Genomic DNA, 19,315 nt, shown 5'->3' on the forward strand with positions numbered 1-19,315 from the left:
TCTAGGTTCTGTGTCAGATATTTTCCTTCAATTAAATTCTTTCTCTTACAGAGGACAGAGTACTGTTTGAGAAGAATCTGTAGTCGCTTTCAAAACAATTCAGCCAATGAATAAAATGGATGTCAATCAAAACAGACAATTGATAGCAGGTTCGTTCTATTACTGATTTTTTCCCAATATATACAGTAGACCTGAAGATCTTCAAGACACTGTTGTAGCTCACTATTCAAATGAAGCTTTTGTATCTCTAATGGAGTCTGCAGATGACAGCTTGAAAATAGACACATCTCTGTATAGTTGAAAACAAATGTGAACTTTGCATAGGATAAATTTTATCCTCACTCTGTAATTTCTCTTACCAAAGAATTAATTCTATATACCAATTCTTCAAGCCAAGAATTCTGGAGGGGGAATAAAATCACTAATGCCAAAGAAATGACCTTATTCATGTAGAATCCAAGCCATTTAAATGTCTTCTGAATGCACCAGCTGTGTTACTGGCAGAAGAAATGTATCAAGCTAAACCGTTTTGCAGAGATTTCCCTCCGCCTACTACAGTTCATTATATACTGATCCAATTATTTACACAAAAACCCCTTTCTTATTGCATTTCTCTCAGAAAATTGGGGAAACAATGACAACAGTTGAATGGTCACTATTTTATCACTATTTTATGAGAAAAGAGTCACTTGCCTCTACAGTAATTTTCTTAGTCTCTTCCCTAATAAGCGCATTTAAAAACTAATTTAATCTGGATTATTTCTAAAAACACAATGCACTGTTTCCATTTTGGATGACTTTTCTGCCAAAAGCAGATAGAATGGGATTCTGCATAGAAACATATGGCCAGATCATTCCCGACTAGAAGGGAGAAATTCTGTTCTGCTTAATCAAATCAAGATAAACTTTGAAATGGGAGGGAGGTTCATTGCTAATTTCTGGTTGCTTTTCCATCTTACTTTGCTTTCATTTTTGTTTCTCATCTTTGCAGCTGATTTCATCTTTCAATTCCTGGTTCCCAATTCATCGCAAAGACTAAATTTGTTTGCTTGCTTATGTGCAAATGGTGATCCAATATGGACAGGGACCACATTCACTGGGAAAAAAAGTCTAACTCTTCTATGTGTTTGTATTTTTAAAACAGAATCTCCCCACTCAGCTATGGGATTAAAAAACCCTGGATCAAAGTAGTAGTTTTCATTATAATGCAATTGTACAAAGAAACACACCATCAAATGGGTTACATTTCCATTCTATATACACTACTCCCAGTCCAGCCTGGGCCATTATGTGCTTTCAATTATAATAAGATCAGAAACAAGACCTGGCCACTAGTTTAAGTACTATTCAATACATATAAAACTCTGCATACAAAACTCTGGTCTAGACTTAGTGACCTTGTATTTTCTGGAATATTTTCCCCAAAATGCCATTTTACTATCCTAGTTATTAATTTTCCAGAAGTAATTATTCCAGAATAGAAATTTATGATGAAGCTGCAGAATTTTATACTTTTCCACTGTCAACTACCATCACATAGCCTAATTTATTTATAAATTAGTGATTCTCTCTGGCTTTGTCCTACCCCAAACATATTACATATCATTTCTATCAATTTCTTAGTACTGAATGTGAATAAAAAGGATTTGGAATTTGAATAAAGAGCCGTGTCACCAGAGGTGGATTTCTATCGGTTTGCACCAGTTCTCGCGAAGCGGTAGTGGTAATTTGGACTTGGTTGCAGAACCGGTAGCAATCCAGGCTGGCCACGCCCCCAAACCGGTTTCCCAGTCTCCACTGCCATTATGTTTCTTATTCGTTTTTCCTGATCTTCACGCATGCGCAAAACAATTAACAATGAACCGTGTATGCATGCGCAGTGAACCGGTACCAACACCAATAGAAACCCCTGCGTGTTACATACTGATTTTGAATTATCTCAATTATCCCACCATCCTAAACTCTGATTTCTGGTGTTCCAAATCTGTTTTATGTTAACTACAACCAACTGAACAATATTCACAAACCATTGCTCATACTTTCTAATAAATGGATCAAAATATTTAAGTGTTTTTAACAATCTATAACACTTTTAACTTGGTTGCTATATCATGGGTCTAGTGATCAACTCTGAGTCTTCTGGTTGTCTCTATCAGCCTATTAATATTTTGATTCCTTTTCTAAAGCTCCGTTTCTACCTTTTGAATCATTTTCTTTCTTATAAAATTATATTTATTTAAACTTTCAAATAGTTCTGTAAAAACCATTTTCAAAAGCACATGAACTTTATCTGGAAGCTATCTTTAATGAATTTTTAATTAAAAAAAACTGTTTAAGACTTGTGTGCAGTAAATCTTGTTCTTAGTTTCAGTAATATCCACTTCTGTCCCTAGGGTGAAAAAAGTTCTAACAAAGAATCATAATGGAAAATATCACGTCTGTGCAAAAGCTATAATATGCTAAACAGATGGCTTGGATTTTACTTTTCTATTCTCAGCCGAGTAAAAAAAGAGAATAGGTTTTCTTTTGAAATGCACTTTAACAATATTTTAAGATGTTTTCTTAAATGTTAATATATTCTGACCCAGTTCCCCAAATTCAAAAGATTCCTTTATTAGGAGTGCCGGCATCCCCAGCAAAAAAGTTTCTCTCAGGCTAACAGGTCCGGCCGCCCAGAAGATGAATAGTTGTCTGCCACATCTATTCATCTCCGTCCCCTGCCTTTTATCCCCAGAGCTAGGGTGGGGTTTTGCTAGCAGTAGTGGCTCTTCCTTCCCCAGGATCGGCCCACGGATTTCCACTGCTCTCCTCTTCTCTGCCTTCTGCACAGCCACAGATCTAGGACTGGAACCAGCTGTGCCTCTTCTTCTTCTTCTTCATCAACCACCTCCAGACCTGGGGGCTGTTGACTCTCCATCTGAGGGCTGACGGATGGTCCAGGCATCACCTCTGTCTCTCTCTCCACCAGCTCCATCCCCTCTTCTACCTCAGAACTCTCAGGTTGCCTTGATGCTGACCCTGACTCCCACACCACCACCACCACCTCCTCCTCCTCCTCCTCTGATTTGGCTACTGGAGGGGCTGGTGGCCGATAGGCCACAACATAATGAATGTTTATGATTTCCAGAATATAATGAAATGTTTCAAGTCATACCTTCATTCCAGAACTCCTAATACTTTTATAGAATGTGGAAATTACTGATAGATAATAGTCAATATATCACACAATAAAGGTAATCCCTGTCTTACAACAGTTCATTTAGTGACTGTTCAGAGGTACAATAGCACTGACAAAAGTGAGTATGACCATTTTTTCACACTTATGAGCATTGCAGCATCCCTATGGTCACATGATCAAAATTCAGACACTTGGCAACTGACTCATATTTATGACGGTTGCAGGGTTCTGAGCTCATGTGATTCCCTTGCGATCTTCTGACAAGCAAAGCCATTTTTTTTCATTTCTCTGGTGTCAAATAAATGTTTTTAAAATAATATATTTATATAAAATAGTTTATGAATATACTTGTTAATACATAGATACTTTACTTTGGAAATGTCTACATCAGTTAGTGACTGGTGCTTTCACAAAAATTATTCTTGTGTCATATTAATCAGAAAACTTTCAGCTAAGTTAATGACAATAGCAAACATTAAGCAGTAGTTAAGGATTCACATTAGTTTAAAAAGACTTTTGATTCCCATTTTTTAATATAAAATACAAATATAATATTGAAAATAGTTCATAATATTCCATCTCCTTTTCTTTTTACTGTTATAGTAAATAACATATACAGTATTATATTGATTAGATATACTACCTGATAATTTCTTCATGGCTTATCACTGATTGAATTGGCCAAGAAGGGCTGACCATATGGAAAAGTAATTATTATTAATGGCTTGCAGGAATTATACATGTTTTCTTGCTTTTTTTTTTAAAGGGCAAGCACACTGTTTATCTCTAGCTGTGGTTATTCAAGAAGACACACATGCGTTCAATGCTCATAGATTTTCTTGCCCTTGGACAGACCACTGTGGGAATGTTCTAAAGTGGAGTTTATTGCCAGATCCCACAGTTATCATGGGATTAAGTTTTACCTCTGTTCAGGGGTGAAATCCTCCCAGTTTCGCCCGGTTCAGCCGAACCGGTAGGGACAATTGTTCTTGGTTATGTGAACCGGTAGTAAAAAAAAAAAGCTTCCTAGGAACACGCAGCTCACATGTGAGCTGCACAATCATTGGAAGCTTTCCCCACACTTTTTAAAGCATTTTTTTCCTGCCGGTTTGGGCTAACCGGCAGGGGGAAAATGCTTTAAAAAGTGGGGGGTGGGAAGCTTCCGATGATTGCGCGGCTCACAGATGAGCTGCGCAATCGTCAGAAGCTTTCACCCCCACTTTTGGAAGCATTTTTTCCCTGCCAGTTCTGGCGAATAGGCAGGGGAAAGATGCTTTAAAAAGCAGTGTGTGTGTGTGTGTGTGTGGTGCTGCTGCTGTGAAAGAAAGACAGAGAGGGAGGGAGGGAAAAAGGAAAGTGAGGAAGGACCACAAACCTGGCACTAGACACAGCTTCAGAGGATACCTTGAAAGAGCATAGCAATCCAGGGCTGGAAGGGACCTGGAGGTCATCTAGTCCAACCCCTTGCTCCAGCAGGACATTGTTACAGTGAGTTTCTGTCTTTTGACTCCCCCAGTCACATGACTACATAGCCACGCCCACCCAGTCACATGACCACCACCACCACCAAGCCACGCCCATAGAACCGGTAGGAAAACATTTTTAGATTTAACCACTGCCTCTGTTCTTTGAACTAATACAGACATAAAATCTATAGGTCACACTGAGGTCAAGGTGAGTTATCTGAATAATGGCAGTTCAAAGAACTATGCTTACAGGTAAGTAACCTGTCTTCCTTTTTCAAATCTCCTTGCATATAAGTAAACAGGAAATAATAGTCATTGCAAGTGAGGCAGGCTCTAATTGCAGGAGCTGATCTCAGTGAGTGGCTTTTGAAAAACATGTGATTTTATGTTATAATTTTCCATTTAATATAATTTTCCAATAATGTCTAATCCTGGCAAAGTATCATGCATCATCCCACAGCAGTGGCAGCTGATTGCGAAATGTGAGCTGAGAGGTAAGAAGAACAATGAGCAATCACCATCACCAGTAAAAAGCTAACAAAGAAACAAAGCAGAGAAAAATGCTGCCATGTGTGTTACACCTGAAGAAGTGATGGAGAAGGAAAAATAAGTTTTTCCTGAGACTGAAAACTACCCAGAATATTTGTTTGCTATTTGAAGAAAGGCGGTACTAATTTGCAGCTGACACAACTCAAATGCCACATCCTCATGTAGCAGTGATTTATACATTGAAAGAAGCCATACCAGAGGTATGCTTTGCTTTGGCCTAATTCTGCAGAAGTACATGGGATCCGTGCCTTGTCTCCCTTGTGCCTCCTTTACCTGCAATGTCAGTTTACTAGCTAACCATAACAACCCAAAGCAGGAAGTTAATAGAAAAAGAGACATAACCCTGCAGAAAGGTTACTCCATATGGAAAGAAGTAGCATAGAAGATCGGTGATAGGGTAGAGTTTGAATTATGGTTTTCCTTTTGGGTAAAAATGGAAAATACAAACAGAATGGTGAAGGAAGCAGCTGAGTCCCACTGCTTGAACTGGTTCATTGTTTTCTCTCTTTCCTGCATCTCTCCACTATATACTGAAGGAATGATATGACTTTGCCATTGCTGGTGAGAACCTGACATCACAGAATGAAGATAGGAAGCTATTCTATCTCAGAAATTCTTGGAAATGCTTCTAATCAAATATTAGAACAGGCTTGGCATCTTGGTATTGTGAATAACTGAGTACTATAAAACTATTGGGTCAACAACTGTAGCATGTCACAGAAAGCAGGCAAGATACCCTATTATTGGGCCCACTTGAGGAATCTGTACTTTTATTATCAATTATGATCAGTAGAGCAATTGGTAAAGGTCTCTACATCTCTGAGTATTAAAATTGACAAAGAGTGGGGGGGAGAGAGATCATTTGCTCATTGCTAATGTTATTTCAGTTGCAAACAATTTTTTTCGCTGATTTCCAAGAACAAAAACACAAAACAGAGAAAGGAACTGAAAGTATTGATACTTACCATTTCCTGAGATGCATATTTCGGATCTTCAGGATCAATTGACCAATAGCAGTAATCAAAACCAAATGACACAACTTTTTCCCTTGTGCCCCAAACACTTTCGAACCTGTTGTCTACCTGAATTTAAAACAAGAAACAAAAGATGGTCCCACTTTCATAAAGCTGTACCTTCAAAATTTATTATAAAACAGATGGTTTATGAAGACTATATTTTTATAACCCCAAAGCATGTATAGATGGAAAAATGTACGTCAAGTCCTAAATCTTAGTTCATGTTAGAAAAAAATGTATATATCAACTGGCAAAATTATTTTGCAATTTTAAACATCCAGTGTAATTCTCAACATGCTTCTCAAAGGCTGACATGGCCCTTTGCATGATGAAAAGTTATTACCTAAGCTACTGTAAAAGATGCCACAATCTGCAAGTTCCAACTTGTATTACATATTCTTATAGTTTTTTTCAAGAAAGACAAAAGCCATTACAGGGAGTCCTTCACTATGATCACAGTTGAGTCCAAAATTGCCACTGCTGATCAAGATAATTATTAAGTGAGTTTTGCCCCATTTTACAAGCTTTTTTCATAACTGTTAAGAGAATAACTGCAGTCAATAAGTGAATCATGCTCTCGTTAAACAAATCTGTCTTCCCCTATTGACTTTGTTTTTTTGGAAGCCAGCTGGGAAGCTTACAAATGGTGATCACATGACTTGGGACAGTGTAACTGTCATAAATGTCCCTATTTACAGTCACTCATGCCCATATCACTTCCCATCTTGGCTATTGCAACACGCTCTACATGGGGCTGCCCTTGAAGAGCATCCAGAATCTCCAGTTGGTGCAAAATGCAGCGGCCTGCATGGTTTTGTGCAGACTCTGGTGTGCACATGTATCACTTCTCCTGCAGGAGCTGCATTGGTTGCTGATTTGGTTCCCGGTGCAATTCAAGGTGCAGTTGTCACTTTTAAAGCCCTTCATGGCTTGGGACCAGGTTATTTGAGGGACCATCTCTTGCCGGTCACATCTACTTGACCTATCAGAAGGGGAGGCAGGGAATGTTGCGGATCCCATCCCCAAGGGAGATACACCTGGTGAGAGCCAGAAGAAGGGCCTTCTCTGTGGTGGCTCCCTCTCTCTGGAACATCATTCCCCCAGAGATTAGAATGGTCCCTCCTCTAACTCTCTTCCAGAAGGTGCCGAAGACCTGATTCTGCCAGCGGGCTTGGGGAACACAGAGCGGGATGAAGCCCATTAAATGGTTTGTGTGATCTGCTGTTGCTGGGGCAGGAGGTGATTTTGTTGTATTATACTATGTTTATTTGATTCTTTTTGTTAATTTTTATTGTTTTAAATGTGGTTTTTATTTTGTAAGCCGCCTTGGTCTCCATGGGCAAATAGGCGGCAATATAAATTAAACAAACAAACAAACAAACAAATGCCAGTTGGCAAGTGCCCAAATTTTGATCACATGATCATGGGGATGTTGCAAAGTAAGTGTGAAAACCAATCATAAGCCACTTTTTTCAGTTTCATCATAACTTCAAACAGTCACTAAGTGAATGACTGTAAGTCAAGGACTACCCATATTTATAAAATGGCCTTCGTAATAAAACTTATACTTATTAGGCCTATCAATGGCATCATGTAACTGATTACAAGTAGGAAGTGGTGGTGATGTCTAAGTTCTATTTTTAGCCTTCCTCTATGGAAGGGAAACTGGCTTGCTCTGATCTAATAGGGTGATTACTGTATTCACTTTTATTATATTTGTTGGAAGAAGAAAAAAAAACAAGTGCTTTTATTCAGTCAGCCACTTCATTTCAGTCACTGACCATCAAAACAAGAGAGTCACAACTGATTAGAGTAAAACAAGCTATAAAACCATATAATAATGCAAATAAAATTGTAATTTAAAATGTAAGAGCTTGGGGCATAGAAATTAATACAGTAAAGTACAACACAATTTACACAAGGCAATGAAATGGTTGTTTAAAATAACAGAATAGTAAAATCATCAGTGTGGAATACATAGAACCATTATAAGTTGTAATTATCATTGTATCTAGAGAAAATGTAATGATGGAACATATAGGAAATAATAATACATAAGAAGTTGTTATGATTTCAATACTAAAAGAACTAAAAGATATTAACCCAAACTAGAGTCTGCCTGGGTGAAGTAAATGTATAGAATGGCTCAAAAGGAGCCATTCTGGACAAGAGTGACAAATCTGATTATAGCTTTAAGTTGATGCCACGTTGTTTAAGATTAGCTACTGTATGTATGTAGCCCATAAGGGTAATGGCTGCTTATGAGAAACAGTAGGAATTTAATTTCCTTATGCATTGCCCAATGTTGGAAGCTATCAGACAGAATTAAAGGGACCAAGCTAGTTTGAAAAAAATGAGCCTACTCCAGTTTAAGAGGATATGAATCCAGAGGAAGTTTCTATTTTGAATAGGCCGGATTCATGGCAAAACACCATGTTTGGAACGCAGCAGGCATACTTGGAAGATAAACTTCAAGAACTTAGATTGAACTCTTTCAAGGGAAAAAAAATAAGCTACAAGAGCCCAAAAGGATGCCAGAGAGGAGCTGAGTTTGGATCTTGGACAATAAAACTTTGAGCACTGCATGTATATGCTAGGCTCCTAGAAATACTGTAGAACTGAAATTGTTTTCTGACATTGTTGGCATGGGGCAATTCTTTTAGTAGAATGTGAGTATTATTAGGCTAGATTCTCCCAGTCAAAGAAACCAATTATTATATCAAGGATTATTTGTGAATACCTGCATTTTAATAGCTGCCTATTGCACAGCAGCATGCTACGCAAGCAAAACTTCTAAACAGTCCTAAGATACGTGAAGATACTGTATTTTTAGCAGCCACAATACAGAGTGACACAGAGAGCTAAGGTAACTGGGACAGAAAACAGGGAATCTTGAGTTCTATTCTTGTTTTAGGCACAAAACCAGCTGGGTGACTTTGGGTCTCTCTGTCACTGTCTCTGCCTCACTCTGTCTCTGTCTCTCTCTTCAAGAAAACTGCAAAGACTAATCCAGGCTGTTGCCAGGAGGCAGCACTGAAACAAAGACACCTGCATGCAGGCTGATTTAACATGTCTTGGCTTCCTCACCTTAAGCTTGCTGAGTAGGAAAGAAGAGAACAAAGAGTTACTTCAACATTTTAAACTATAGAATTATGTTCATTAAGACTTTGTTCTAACTAATTCTCACATCTATACTGGGTTAATAGTCTAAGGATTGTTTCAGGTTTACATGGTTGCTATCAGCAGAATATGTATAACATCAGCTTCAAAAAGCAATATTTCTAAGCAATATGCCATCCGCTGCACAACCCACGGCGAGAAACAGGCAATTTATCTTCTGAACTTCCTAAAATGACATGGAACACTATCTGCTGTCCTCCTCCTAGAATGGGTGAACTAGCCCAACTCCGGAAAGAATTTAAAACAAGGAAATTACTTATCTAGTTCTTTGATCTCTGCCAAACTGCTTCCTAAGATGTTTCAAACACTAATTATCTTAAGCAAATTGCCTAAAATAATCAGGCAGGCAAGCAGATACAAAGACCGAGCAAGAAATAGGAAGCATCTGTCCTGTAGAATTCTCACAGTAATCATGGTAACCCTATAATTCACTTATGTGTCTTCTGAATTGTAAGATATATTGCCAACAGAAACTGATTTTGGCCCATTTTACTTTTTGACTAAGAGAGTACAGTAGCATTCAGGAGCCCTAATGTCTGGAAAAACCCCAGCTCCGTTTCCCATGCCTATAAAGGAAGCCTTCAAGAATCTCCAAAAAGGAACAGATGCAGTCTCTTATAGCTAGTCAGTCCACAAGGATGTTAGCTGCAATTCAATACACATTTTTGTTAAATTTCCCAGAAAATAGCTGCTATCATACTAGACTGCTATCAAGAGCAAGACAGAAAAAAGTGCTTTTAAAAAACACCAATTCTGTATTTGTTTGAGTGTTTATTTTCCTGTCCTGAAAGAATAAAATATTACGGTACAGTTGAAATGCAAAAGAATAGACTTTGGGTCTAAAAGGAGGTCAATTTAGTATTTATTTTAAGGTTCCAAACATGTTTACTCCTTTTCTATATGGAGCACAGAATGTCTGCCAATTTAAGCTTCTCTCACCCGCCACCTTTTGCATTTCCTTCCTATTTTATTTTTGACTTCTACAGATTTTTCATACAATACACAACTGCAATTTTTTAAAAAAAAAAATGAAATGACTCTATTACTTCCCTTCCCCCTTATTGTTATGTCTGACTTTGTCCAGATGGACAATTAAAACTCTTTTAGCATTTTGTATTGAATTGTCTTTAGTTTTTCTTGGCACTGGTTTCTTTTCAGATTCTACTCAGTGCTCAAATTCAGCATTTGAATCTGCACTTTCCTAAACAAAATACCACAAAATATTTACTACATTCAAGAATTAGTCTCTGAATTTTAAGCTATTGTGAAAAATGCAGCTAGTGTTTTCAAAATCATTTTTCTAAGGAATATCAGTTTAAGAAATAGTCATCGAATATTGAGAAGAAATAATGAAGGGGGAAAAGTATAGGAATTTCTGTTTTCAGCACTGCTGAAAATTACATTTAAGGGTGTTAAATGAGCAGACTCTGTATTCTGTAGGTAAATCTGGAAAAAATGAAACTCATATGCTTCTTTTCCAAGTAGATAGTTTATATATCATATTCATATTCTCCCTTTACTTCCAGAATTGCTAAATGATATATGAGATATATTATTTTCTCACTCATAATCATCCTGAAATGCAGAACAATGGCTCAACAGTTAAGATACTGAGCTTGTCAGCTGGACAGCTGCCAGCCCAGGTACAAGACTTGAGCACTGGGCAATGGGGTGAACTCCTATTTTTGCCCCAGCTCCTGCTACCTAGCAGTTCAAAAGCATGAAAATGTAAGTAAATAAATAGGTACCACTTCAGTGAGAAGGTAACAGCACTCTGTGACATCATGCTGGCCACATGACCACAGAAATAGTGCTGGCTCAACGGCTCTTGAAACAGAGATGAGCACTGCCCCCTACAGTCTATAACGACAAACAAATAGTGACTCCTTTCTTTAATCCTTCTATAAAGTATAAATTTGTGGCAGGCTCAGATTTACTCAATGAGTTTCATCTATGAATGGTGAGCTGAAGCCACGTTTCTACTCTAACTAAAATTATATTCACTTATATCGGCCTAGTGATAAAATGGTAACAGTGGTGGGTTGCCATTTTTTTTTACTACTGGTTCGCTCGCACGCACACCACTTCTGCATATGCGTAGAAGCGTCCGCTCAGGTGGGCGGAGTCACCCACCACCGCCATTACCCGGCCAAACCAGGAGCAACCCACCTCTGAATGGCACCCACCATTGGATTAGATTGCTCCATGTCTCTCCGACAGTCTAGTACAGGGGGTGTCAAATTCGCGCTGTCACAGCATCGTCATCATGACTTTTTCCCCTTTACTAAACCGGGCATGGGCGTGGCCAGCGCTTGACACATCCAGCCCATGGGCCGTGAATTTGACACCCCAGGTCTAGTAAAACTCAAAGCTTGCTCTGGAGGCTTAAGAAATACTTTGTATTTGGTATGTAGAGATCCTAAGTGATAGACAGCAAAGGAAGTACCACTGTATAGAGTCTACCTCTATACTGAACAATATTCTTTCATCCCTACAACACATTGATTGTATTTGATCAGTCATCATAACAGCTATTATAGTTTGCTAGCTCTAGCAAATTTACAGATAGTGAATTACCAAAGAACATACCTTTACTTTTTTTACTGTTGCCACTCTATCTTCAATTTCCACAATTATTGCTCTTCCTTCTGCATGCTCTCTGTAAATATGAGAACAAACAACAATTAAGGCATAAGGGTTTTTTTTTTTAATTAAAAGCCAAACATGGCAATCTTAAAATCTCATTTAGAGGAACAGCAGTTGAAAGTACTTATGGGTTCTTTCCACACTTTTCTGCATATTACAATGTAAGCATCGAAAATAGCTAGTTAAAAAGCTGCAAAGAGAGTCATCAAATTGACCAACCCTGTTGGTTCGTTCAGTTGGACCAATCCACATTCTAAGCATACAAACAATCATAACAGTGGCTGTATGTCGTAGGTCAGCCCAGTATCTATGAACCACTTCAGACTGGTAGAGGCGCACCCCTTCCCTTGGGATGCCAGGCCTTTTCCTCTGCCACTATTCATGCTTGCTTCCTTCCGGCAGAAAAAGCTCCCCATTCCACACTGCCCAGTGGCTGGATGGGTTGCACCGATGGCAATAAAGGTAAACCAGACGTATATTTGCAATCATCTTAAAGCAGAGCATTTTGCAACTGTGCCTTATACTCCCCATCCTGAGGGCAGTTTGGTGCAGAGTTGAAAGGCTAAAACTGGAGAGATTGGGAGCTCTAGTCCTATCTTAGCTACAAAGCCAGATGGGTCATTCAGGGCTAGTCACTCTCTCTAGGTCCAAGGAGGAAGACATGACAAGCTGCCTCCAAAAAATGCTGCCAGGAAAACTGTAGGAACCAAACCAAGCTGTTCCTAAGAGTCAAGACCGACTTGAAGACAAAGCATATATCTTCATTAACCCATTTTGTATCCCTCAGAGAAGGAAAAGACACCAAAGAACAGGAAACCAGCTTTAAGAGACATGACAAGTCAATGCTGTCGTATCTCTGAGTCGCAGAAGCTGACTCCAAGCTAAAGAGAAGACAGGTAAAGGAGCTGTTCTTCTTCTCAGCTGCCCTTCATTTGCTTCTCTTCCACACAAAATGCTAACATAAATCTAGGAACGAGTTTTGATACATCGCTTGACCCCCGCCTGTCAAATCCTTGCTCTTGCTCAACCCTTATTATGGAGGATTACTGGTGGGTGCAGACATCTGATTAGAGGATTAGGAAACAAAATCAAAGGAATCTGCCATGTCTGCAATATGCCCTTCACGTAACCAGCAATGAGGAAGCAAATTTTATACAGCAGAAGGACTCACTCTTAATAAACCTCACTCTTAGTGAACCTATGGCACGTGTGCCGGAAGTGGCATGCAGAACCATGTCTCTGGGCACGTGAGCCATTGCCTGTTGTTCTTCCTGATTCCAGCACACCAGCCAGCTGGTCTTCACGTGCGCAGGAGTGCTGGAAACCAGAAGAGCAGCCACCTGGTGTGCATGTGTGTGGCCAGAAGGTGATCTCCTGGTTTCTGGATCGTCTTCCGGTTTCTGGCGTGCATGCACACATGAAGACCAGCTGGCCAGTGTGCTTACATGTGCCAGAAACCAGAAGATCATCTTCCTGGTGTGCGCATGCACACCTGGCGGCTGCTCTTCTAGACACACGGGTGCTTGTGCGCACACATGCGGTCCCGTTCCGGCACTTGATGCTGAAAAGGTTCACCAACACTTCCCTAAGACTAAAAAAACCTCCTTCCTTCATCTACATTCATCGATTTAGATTTTTAAAAGTTTCTTAAAATCCTTTTGAGCCTGGATAAAGTGATCGGGGCTTTCATGACTGTGAGGTTGGCTACCTGTTTATTAGATCTATGTGCCTTTTGCTTGGCAAAGCCCTCCTGGGAGGTGACAAGTGGTTACGTTTTGACGGTGGCGAACTCTTCCCTTGAGAAAAAAGGTTGTCCCTTTATTTCTTAAGGAGGAGTTAGTTAGCACCTCTCCTAAAAAAAACCCATCACTACACCCAACCAAACTGGGCAATTCATTCAGTATTCAACTTTTCCTTTTTGAGGGAAGGTTGTTGAGAAGATGGTCACCAAGAGTTTTAGAGAATCCTGGAGAAAGCAGATTATGTGGACAATGTTCAGTCTAGTTTCAAACTTGGGCATGGTACGGAACCAGAATTGATCGTGCTTTGAATGACCTCTGGTGTGAATAGTGGGGGGGGGGGGAGTACATAAATCCTTGCTTTTCTTGATGGCTTTCAATACAATCAATCATTGTATCCTCCTACACCAACTATAGGGATTGTGTGTGGGTAGCAATGTATCATTCTCCTCCTCCTCCTGGTGCAAATTCCAGTTGGTGTTAATCAGGAGTGAGAATTTCTGCTCTTGGATGTGGTTTCTACACTTCCACAAGGATTGGTATTCTTTCCACTCCTGTTTAGCATCTATGTTGGTGGTCTGCAACCTGTTGCTCCGGAGCTGCATGCGACTCTTTTGGCCCAGATTGGGTTTAAGGTTGCAGATCCCTGATCTATTTGAAGTTGATCATCCATTGCCATGGGTGAAGTATCACCTCTACTTCTGGCAAATTTTGTGATGCTTTTATCAGTGTTTGGAAGCTATGGGAGTTTGGGTAGGGAACCAAAGATTAAACTTTATCAAGACTGAGTGGCTCTTGGTGTTGAGGCCTTTGGGTGCTGGAAACTTATCATCTTTGGTGCTAAATGGGATGTCAATTCCCAAATCAGACCTTTGTGCAATTTAGAGATCCCTCAGGACTTATCAGTCTTGTTTGAAGACCAGATGTCAGTCTTGGCCAGGAAGGTCTTTGCAGAATTTGGTGTTGTCTGTCAGTTACATCTACCCATTGTGTCAAGTCCAGCACCTATTAAGCAGTGCCATCTGGCAAGACCCAGATGCCACACTGATAAATGAATACTAGGCTTCGTGTATGCATGAAAATGCTCACAGTTTTTAAAAAAATCAAAGTTGGATCGGACTATTACAAATCCTGGAATTCCCCTAATCATAACTCATGAAAGCAGAACCAGTAAGGCATTTTGAAAAACATGCAGAGGTGATGGCTCACATCGTCAGAGATAGATAGATAGATAGATAGACAGACAGACAGACAGACAGACAGACAGACAAGCTTTATTGTTACTTTTTTCTGGCACAAATTAAAAAATGAAATTCTGATGCCCATTGTCAAAAGAAATATATATACATGCACATCAATACACATCCATAAGCACACAATCACACATATATATTAATCACAGACCATTTAGAATACATAGCGGAAAAAGAGTGTTGAGGGTTAAAAAGGTTGATACTATATGATATAAAGCTATTGCAGAATGTAGTTGTTCTGCTTCGGATACTGCAAAGCTTCCTCCCAGAAGGTAACAAAGAAAACCAGCCATGGAGAAGATATTTAGCGTCCCAGACAATACTGCGGAACCTGATCAAGCATCCTTTATATGCTACGTGCTGGATAGAAGGAAGTGAACTTCCAATAATCTTTATTGCTGTCCAATGTTGTGTGTACACTGTACACAGCCAAATCTTTTCATCCTTCTTACTAATACATCCTATTTTCATTCTGTCAGACTTCACTAGACATGGCAATGCCAATTATTCAGAAAGTCAACCTCACATACAGTAACAATAAGAACAGTTGAAGCTTCAGAGATTTGGCTTAAAGATTGTTGCAGGCGACAAAAAAGATATGTCTGTTTGTAGGTTGCCTGGAATCAAATCCTTAAATCCCTTTAATCTACTTCCTCCCATCCTTTCAAGTCAAAATACCTTTTGCTGTTCTTTTCCCAGCCCCGAGAGTCAGAAATATCTCTTTAATGTTTTCATTACTGTTTCATCTAATCTGGAAATTGTTGATTCCTCTTTACTAGCTTCAATTTGATTTGAAAGTTTATTTATATGCCGCCCTTTTCCCTGGGGGGACTCAGGGCGGCTTACAACTCAAGGGGGGGGGGAAACAAACATTTAACACGTAAGAACAATACATAATTAAAAGCACAACATTCATACCATTCGGGTGGGTTACAGTCTTTAGCCCCAGGCCTGACGGGATAGCCAGATTTTAAGGGCTGTGCGGAAGGTCTGGAGGGTGGTGAGGGTACGAATCTCCACGGGGAGATCGTTCCATACGGTCGGAGCTGCTACCGAGAAGGCTTTATACGTTCACACACAAACTGACATATAAACCATAGTTTACAGAATAATACCAGATATTTCACTTAGCTTGTCCAGGCACAAATTATGGCTCGGTTCATGTAACAAGCTAAGTTGTGGCTTGTTTTAGTGCCTTCTGTGAATCTTTCTGTCAAGGTTTATAAAACATATAATCCATTTCAGAGTACAGTAGAGACTCAGCCAACTATAATTTAGTCAGTAAACCAGAAGTAAACAATTCATTGTTTTTCAAACTTGGCAGCTGTCAGATGTGTGGACTTCGATTCCCAGAATTCCCCAACTAGAGTGGTGTAAGCACACAGATGAGCACAGCTGGAGACGTAGGACTTTTTTTCTCTCTAAAGAAGCTTCAAGCTATTCTTTTCTTTATTTGTATTTGTTTATTCTCCTTATGAAAGCCTAAGGCAGTACATGCAGTCACTGAAAGTATAGTACTTAGAAAGCTGCACTGCTGAAGTTTGGGCACATAAAAAGGAACAAAAATAAGTATTTTAAGATGTTTCTTTGTTTCTGCCAATTAAAGCTTAACTGCCTTAGAATGTCAACATAACACTGCAAGGCTGAGAAACTATTTTGCCTATAACAGTGAAGAAAGTTATTTATAATGGCCAAATGTCAGAAAACATGATGTAGCCATTGAGCTGCACCCAAAACAAAGACCTGACAGTATACAGATTGCAGCTGTTTTACTTTTTTTTTCTCCAGAGGAGGGATTATATTATTTGTCACAGATTTTGTACAACTCCAAAGTTTTCTTTCTCCTATCCTCCCCCAAACTCCACAAATACACATGCTCTTAATTATTTTATTATACACACATGTCCGTGCAGGGAGTATAGCCAATATTTATGGGAGCTGAATTTGCAGTACTGCAATTTTGTAAATCAAAATTATCGTTCAGTAACAGATAAGCATGAGGAGATGTGGAATTACTTAATTATGAAGCTCAAGCCACAAAACAGAGAAAGAAGATCAGGTAGTAAAATTACAGAGGGTTAAATGACTCATTGTAAGGTAAACCTCAAATTAGCTACAGTTTAAATTGAAAAATAAGGTCTTTCATTACTAAATGAAAGAAACAGACGAATTCACTCTAGTAGGGAGTCTGTTCAGAAGTGAGTGCTTAGAACAAAGAATTCTGAAATTGTTCAGGCTATATGGAAAAATGAGTACTTGTTTTTTGAATATTTTGATAGTAACAAACTAAGCCTAGATAAGTACTATACAGGTAGTCCTTGACTTTTGTCCACAATTGAATCCAACATTTATGTTGCTCAATGAGACAGTTAAGTGCATTTCCCTCCCTCCATTTTACAATCTTTCTTGTCGCAGTTAAGTGAATCACTGCAGTTGTTAAGTTAGTAACACAGTTGTTAAGTGAACCTTGCTGCCCCATTGACTTTGCTTGTCAGGTGGGAAAAGGTGATCACATGAACCTGGGACACTGCAACAGTCATAAATGAGTCAGTTGCCAAGCATCTGAATTTTGATCACATGACCATGGGGATGCTGCAACGGTTGTAAGTGTGAAAACCGGTCAAAGGTCACTTTTTTCAATGCTGTTGTAACTTTGAATGGTCACTAAATGAACTGTTGTAAGACAAGGTTTATCTGTATTCAAAAATAAGGCCAGTGCTTATAAAAAGCATGGTACTCAGTGACATAAAATAATTAGCAACAAAAATGTACTGAATAGGGCAGAGATGACTGGGAAGCTGATGGGTAGCACCCTGTTTCAAATCCTGACACATGTGACCCATTTCACAAAGCATTCATTCAAGCAACGGAAGATAGATGGAAGAATCACATTTTCTCATTTTTTAAAAAAATGGAAATACAGTCTCTAAGGATCTGCATCTTCACAACAAGTAGGGTATTTATTGTGTCCATAAACTGTAACTGTGAAAGATTTCGTATCTTCCTTGGAAAGAAATCAAAATTATTTATCTAGCCTGAAATCCTGGTAATTAATAATCCTGATTTCAATGACAAATCCCCCAAGGAGGATATTATTGCCTTCACATAACACAGTTAATTCAATCATGGTTTACTGTACTCAATTAACCCAATTTTCTGGGTTCTCCCAATCCATTTGACCACTAATCACACGGATTGCGTTTACACATACCACTCACTTGATTCAGGGTACCATAAACACAGTTAAAAAGTATTCCATATAAACGAAGCATAGGTTACAACTTGGACAACTTTTTTTTTTTTGGGGGGGGGGGGATATATTCAATATTACTAGAAAGCAGATGCAGAAAATGCATCTGAAATTGCATTTCTTAAAAAGTAGCGAAAGAAGAGAATATTTGTAGCTCAGGGTTGAACATTAAGTTCTGCTTAGCTCTCTTACAGCCTTTGCACGTTTTCCTAAGCAAAAGCAGGCTTTCCTTGTTTGGTCACGCCGTGTAGTGGAATTCCCTCTTCTGCACGCTACACTTTAGGGACAGTCCCGACCTCCTTGCAATCCAGCGCGACTCCCCTCGCTTCCCACGTTCTCCAAGAGGAGCAAAACGCGCAGGCAACCACCTTCACACGAACACAAACACACTCCCGGAAGGAGCGCAAGTTAACCGGCCAGCCTAGCAAGCCTCCGCTCCCCTAAAGCTCGAAGGAGAAAAGGGCGCAGCTGCGCAGAGCACCCGAGCCGAACTTTTCGCCACTTGGGCAAGCACGTGTGTGGACCCAAGTCCGCGCATTTCGAGGCTTCTCCCTTTGCGTTCCTCAGCCGCTGCCTCACCTTTTGCTGAGGGGCCGGACTCGCACAGCTACTTTGACGTTCGCCATGACCTCTCGGACCCCCGGGGAGAAACGGCGCCGCTTTGGCCGTCCGAGTCCCGGCTCCACATCACCCCGCTTATGCACCTCAGCTGCCGCTCAAGCGCTCCACGAAGAGCACCCCACCCCACCAGCGAGGGAAGCAGCGCCGCCGCCCGATCCCGCCCGTTCTTTGGGGGACGTGGGGGGGGAGGGAAAGGCCTGCCCGCTTGGCAAGAGCAGAGGAAATGGGGAGGGGCCGCTTGGGCTGCTTGCGCCACAGGCTCTCATCGGCTCCGGCTCCTTTCGACTTTCGCATGGGCGGCAAAATGGCCCGTTTCAAGCGCAGAAACCGAGGAGGAAACGCCGGGGAGGTTTTACCCGGAGGGGAATGTCTGCAGTTTTGGGCTGCTGATCTCATGACCCACCCTGGAAAAGGCAC

General features: G+C 40.0%; 1 protein-coding gene across 1 annotated transcript in view; it reads right to left on the reverse strand.

The window, feature by feature from the left end:
• STARD9 (StAR related lipid transfer domain containing 9) overlaps positions 1 to 19,035 on the reverse strand; it is a 95,008-nt gene extending 75,973 nt beyond the window's left edge. Inside the window, 3 exon segments of the mRNA XM_032213387.1 lie at positions 6,159 to 6,275; positions 11,979 to 12,048; positions 18,857 to 19,035. Coding sequence (XP_032069278.1) covers positions 6,159 to 6,275; positions 11,979 to 12,048; positions 18,857 to 18,903 — 234 coding nt within the window. The 5' untranslated portion in view covers positions 18,904 to 19,035.
• Positions 19,036 to 19,315: the final 280 nt, after the last annotated feature.

The sequence above is a fragment of the Thamnophis elegans genome, chromosome 1 (genome assembly GCF_009769535.1).
Source record: "Thamnophis elegans isolate rThaEle1 chromosome 1, rThaEle1.pri, whole genome shotgun sequence".
NCBI classification, from domain to species: Eukaryota; Metazoa; Chordata; class Lepidosauria; order Squamata; family Colubridae; genus Thamnophis; species Thamnophis elegans.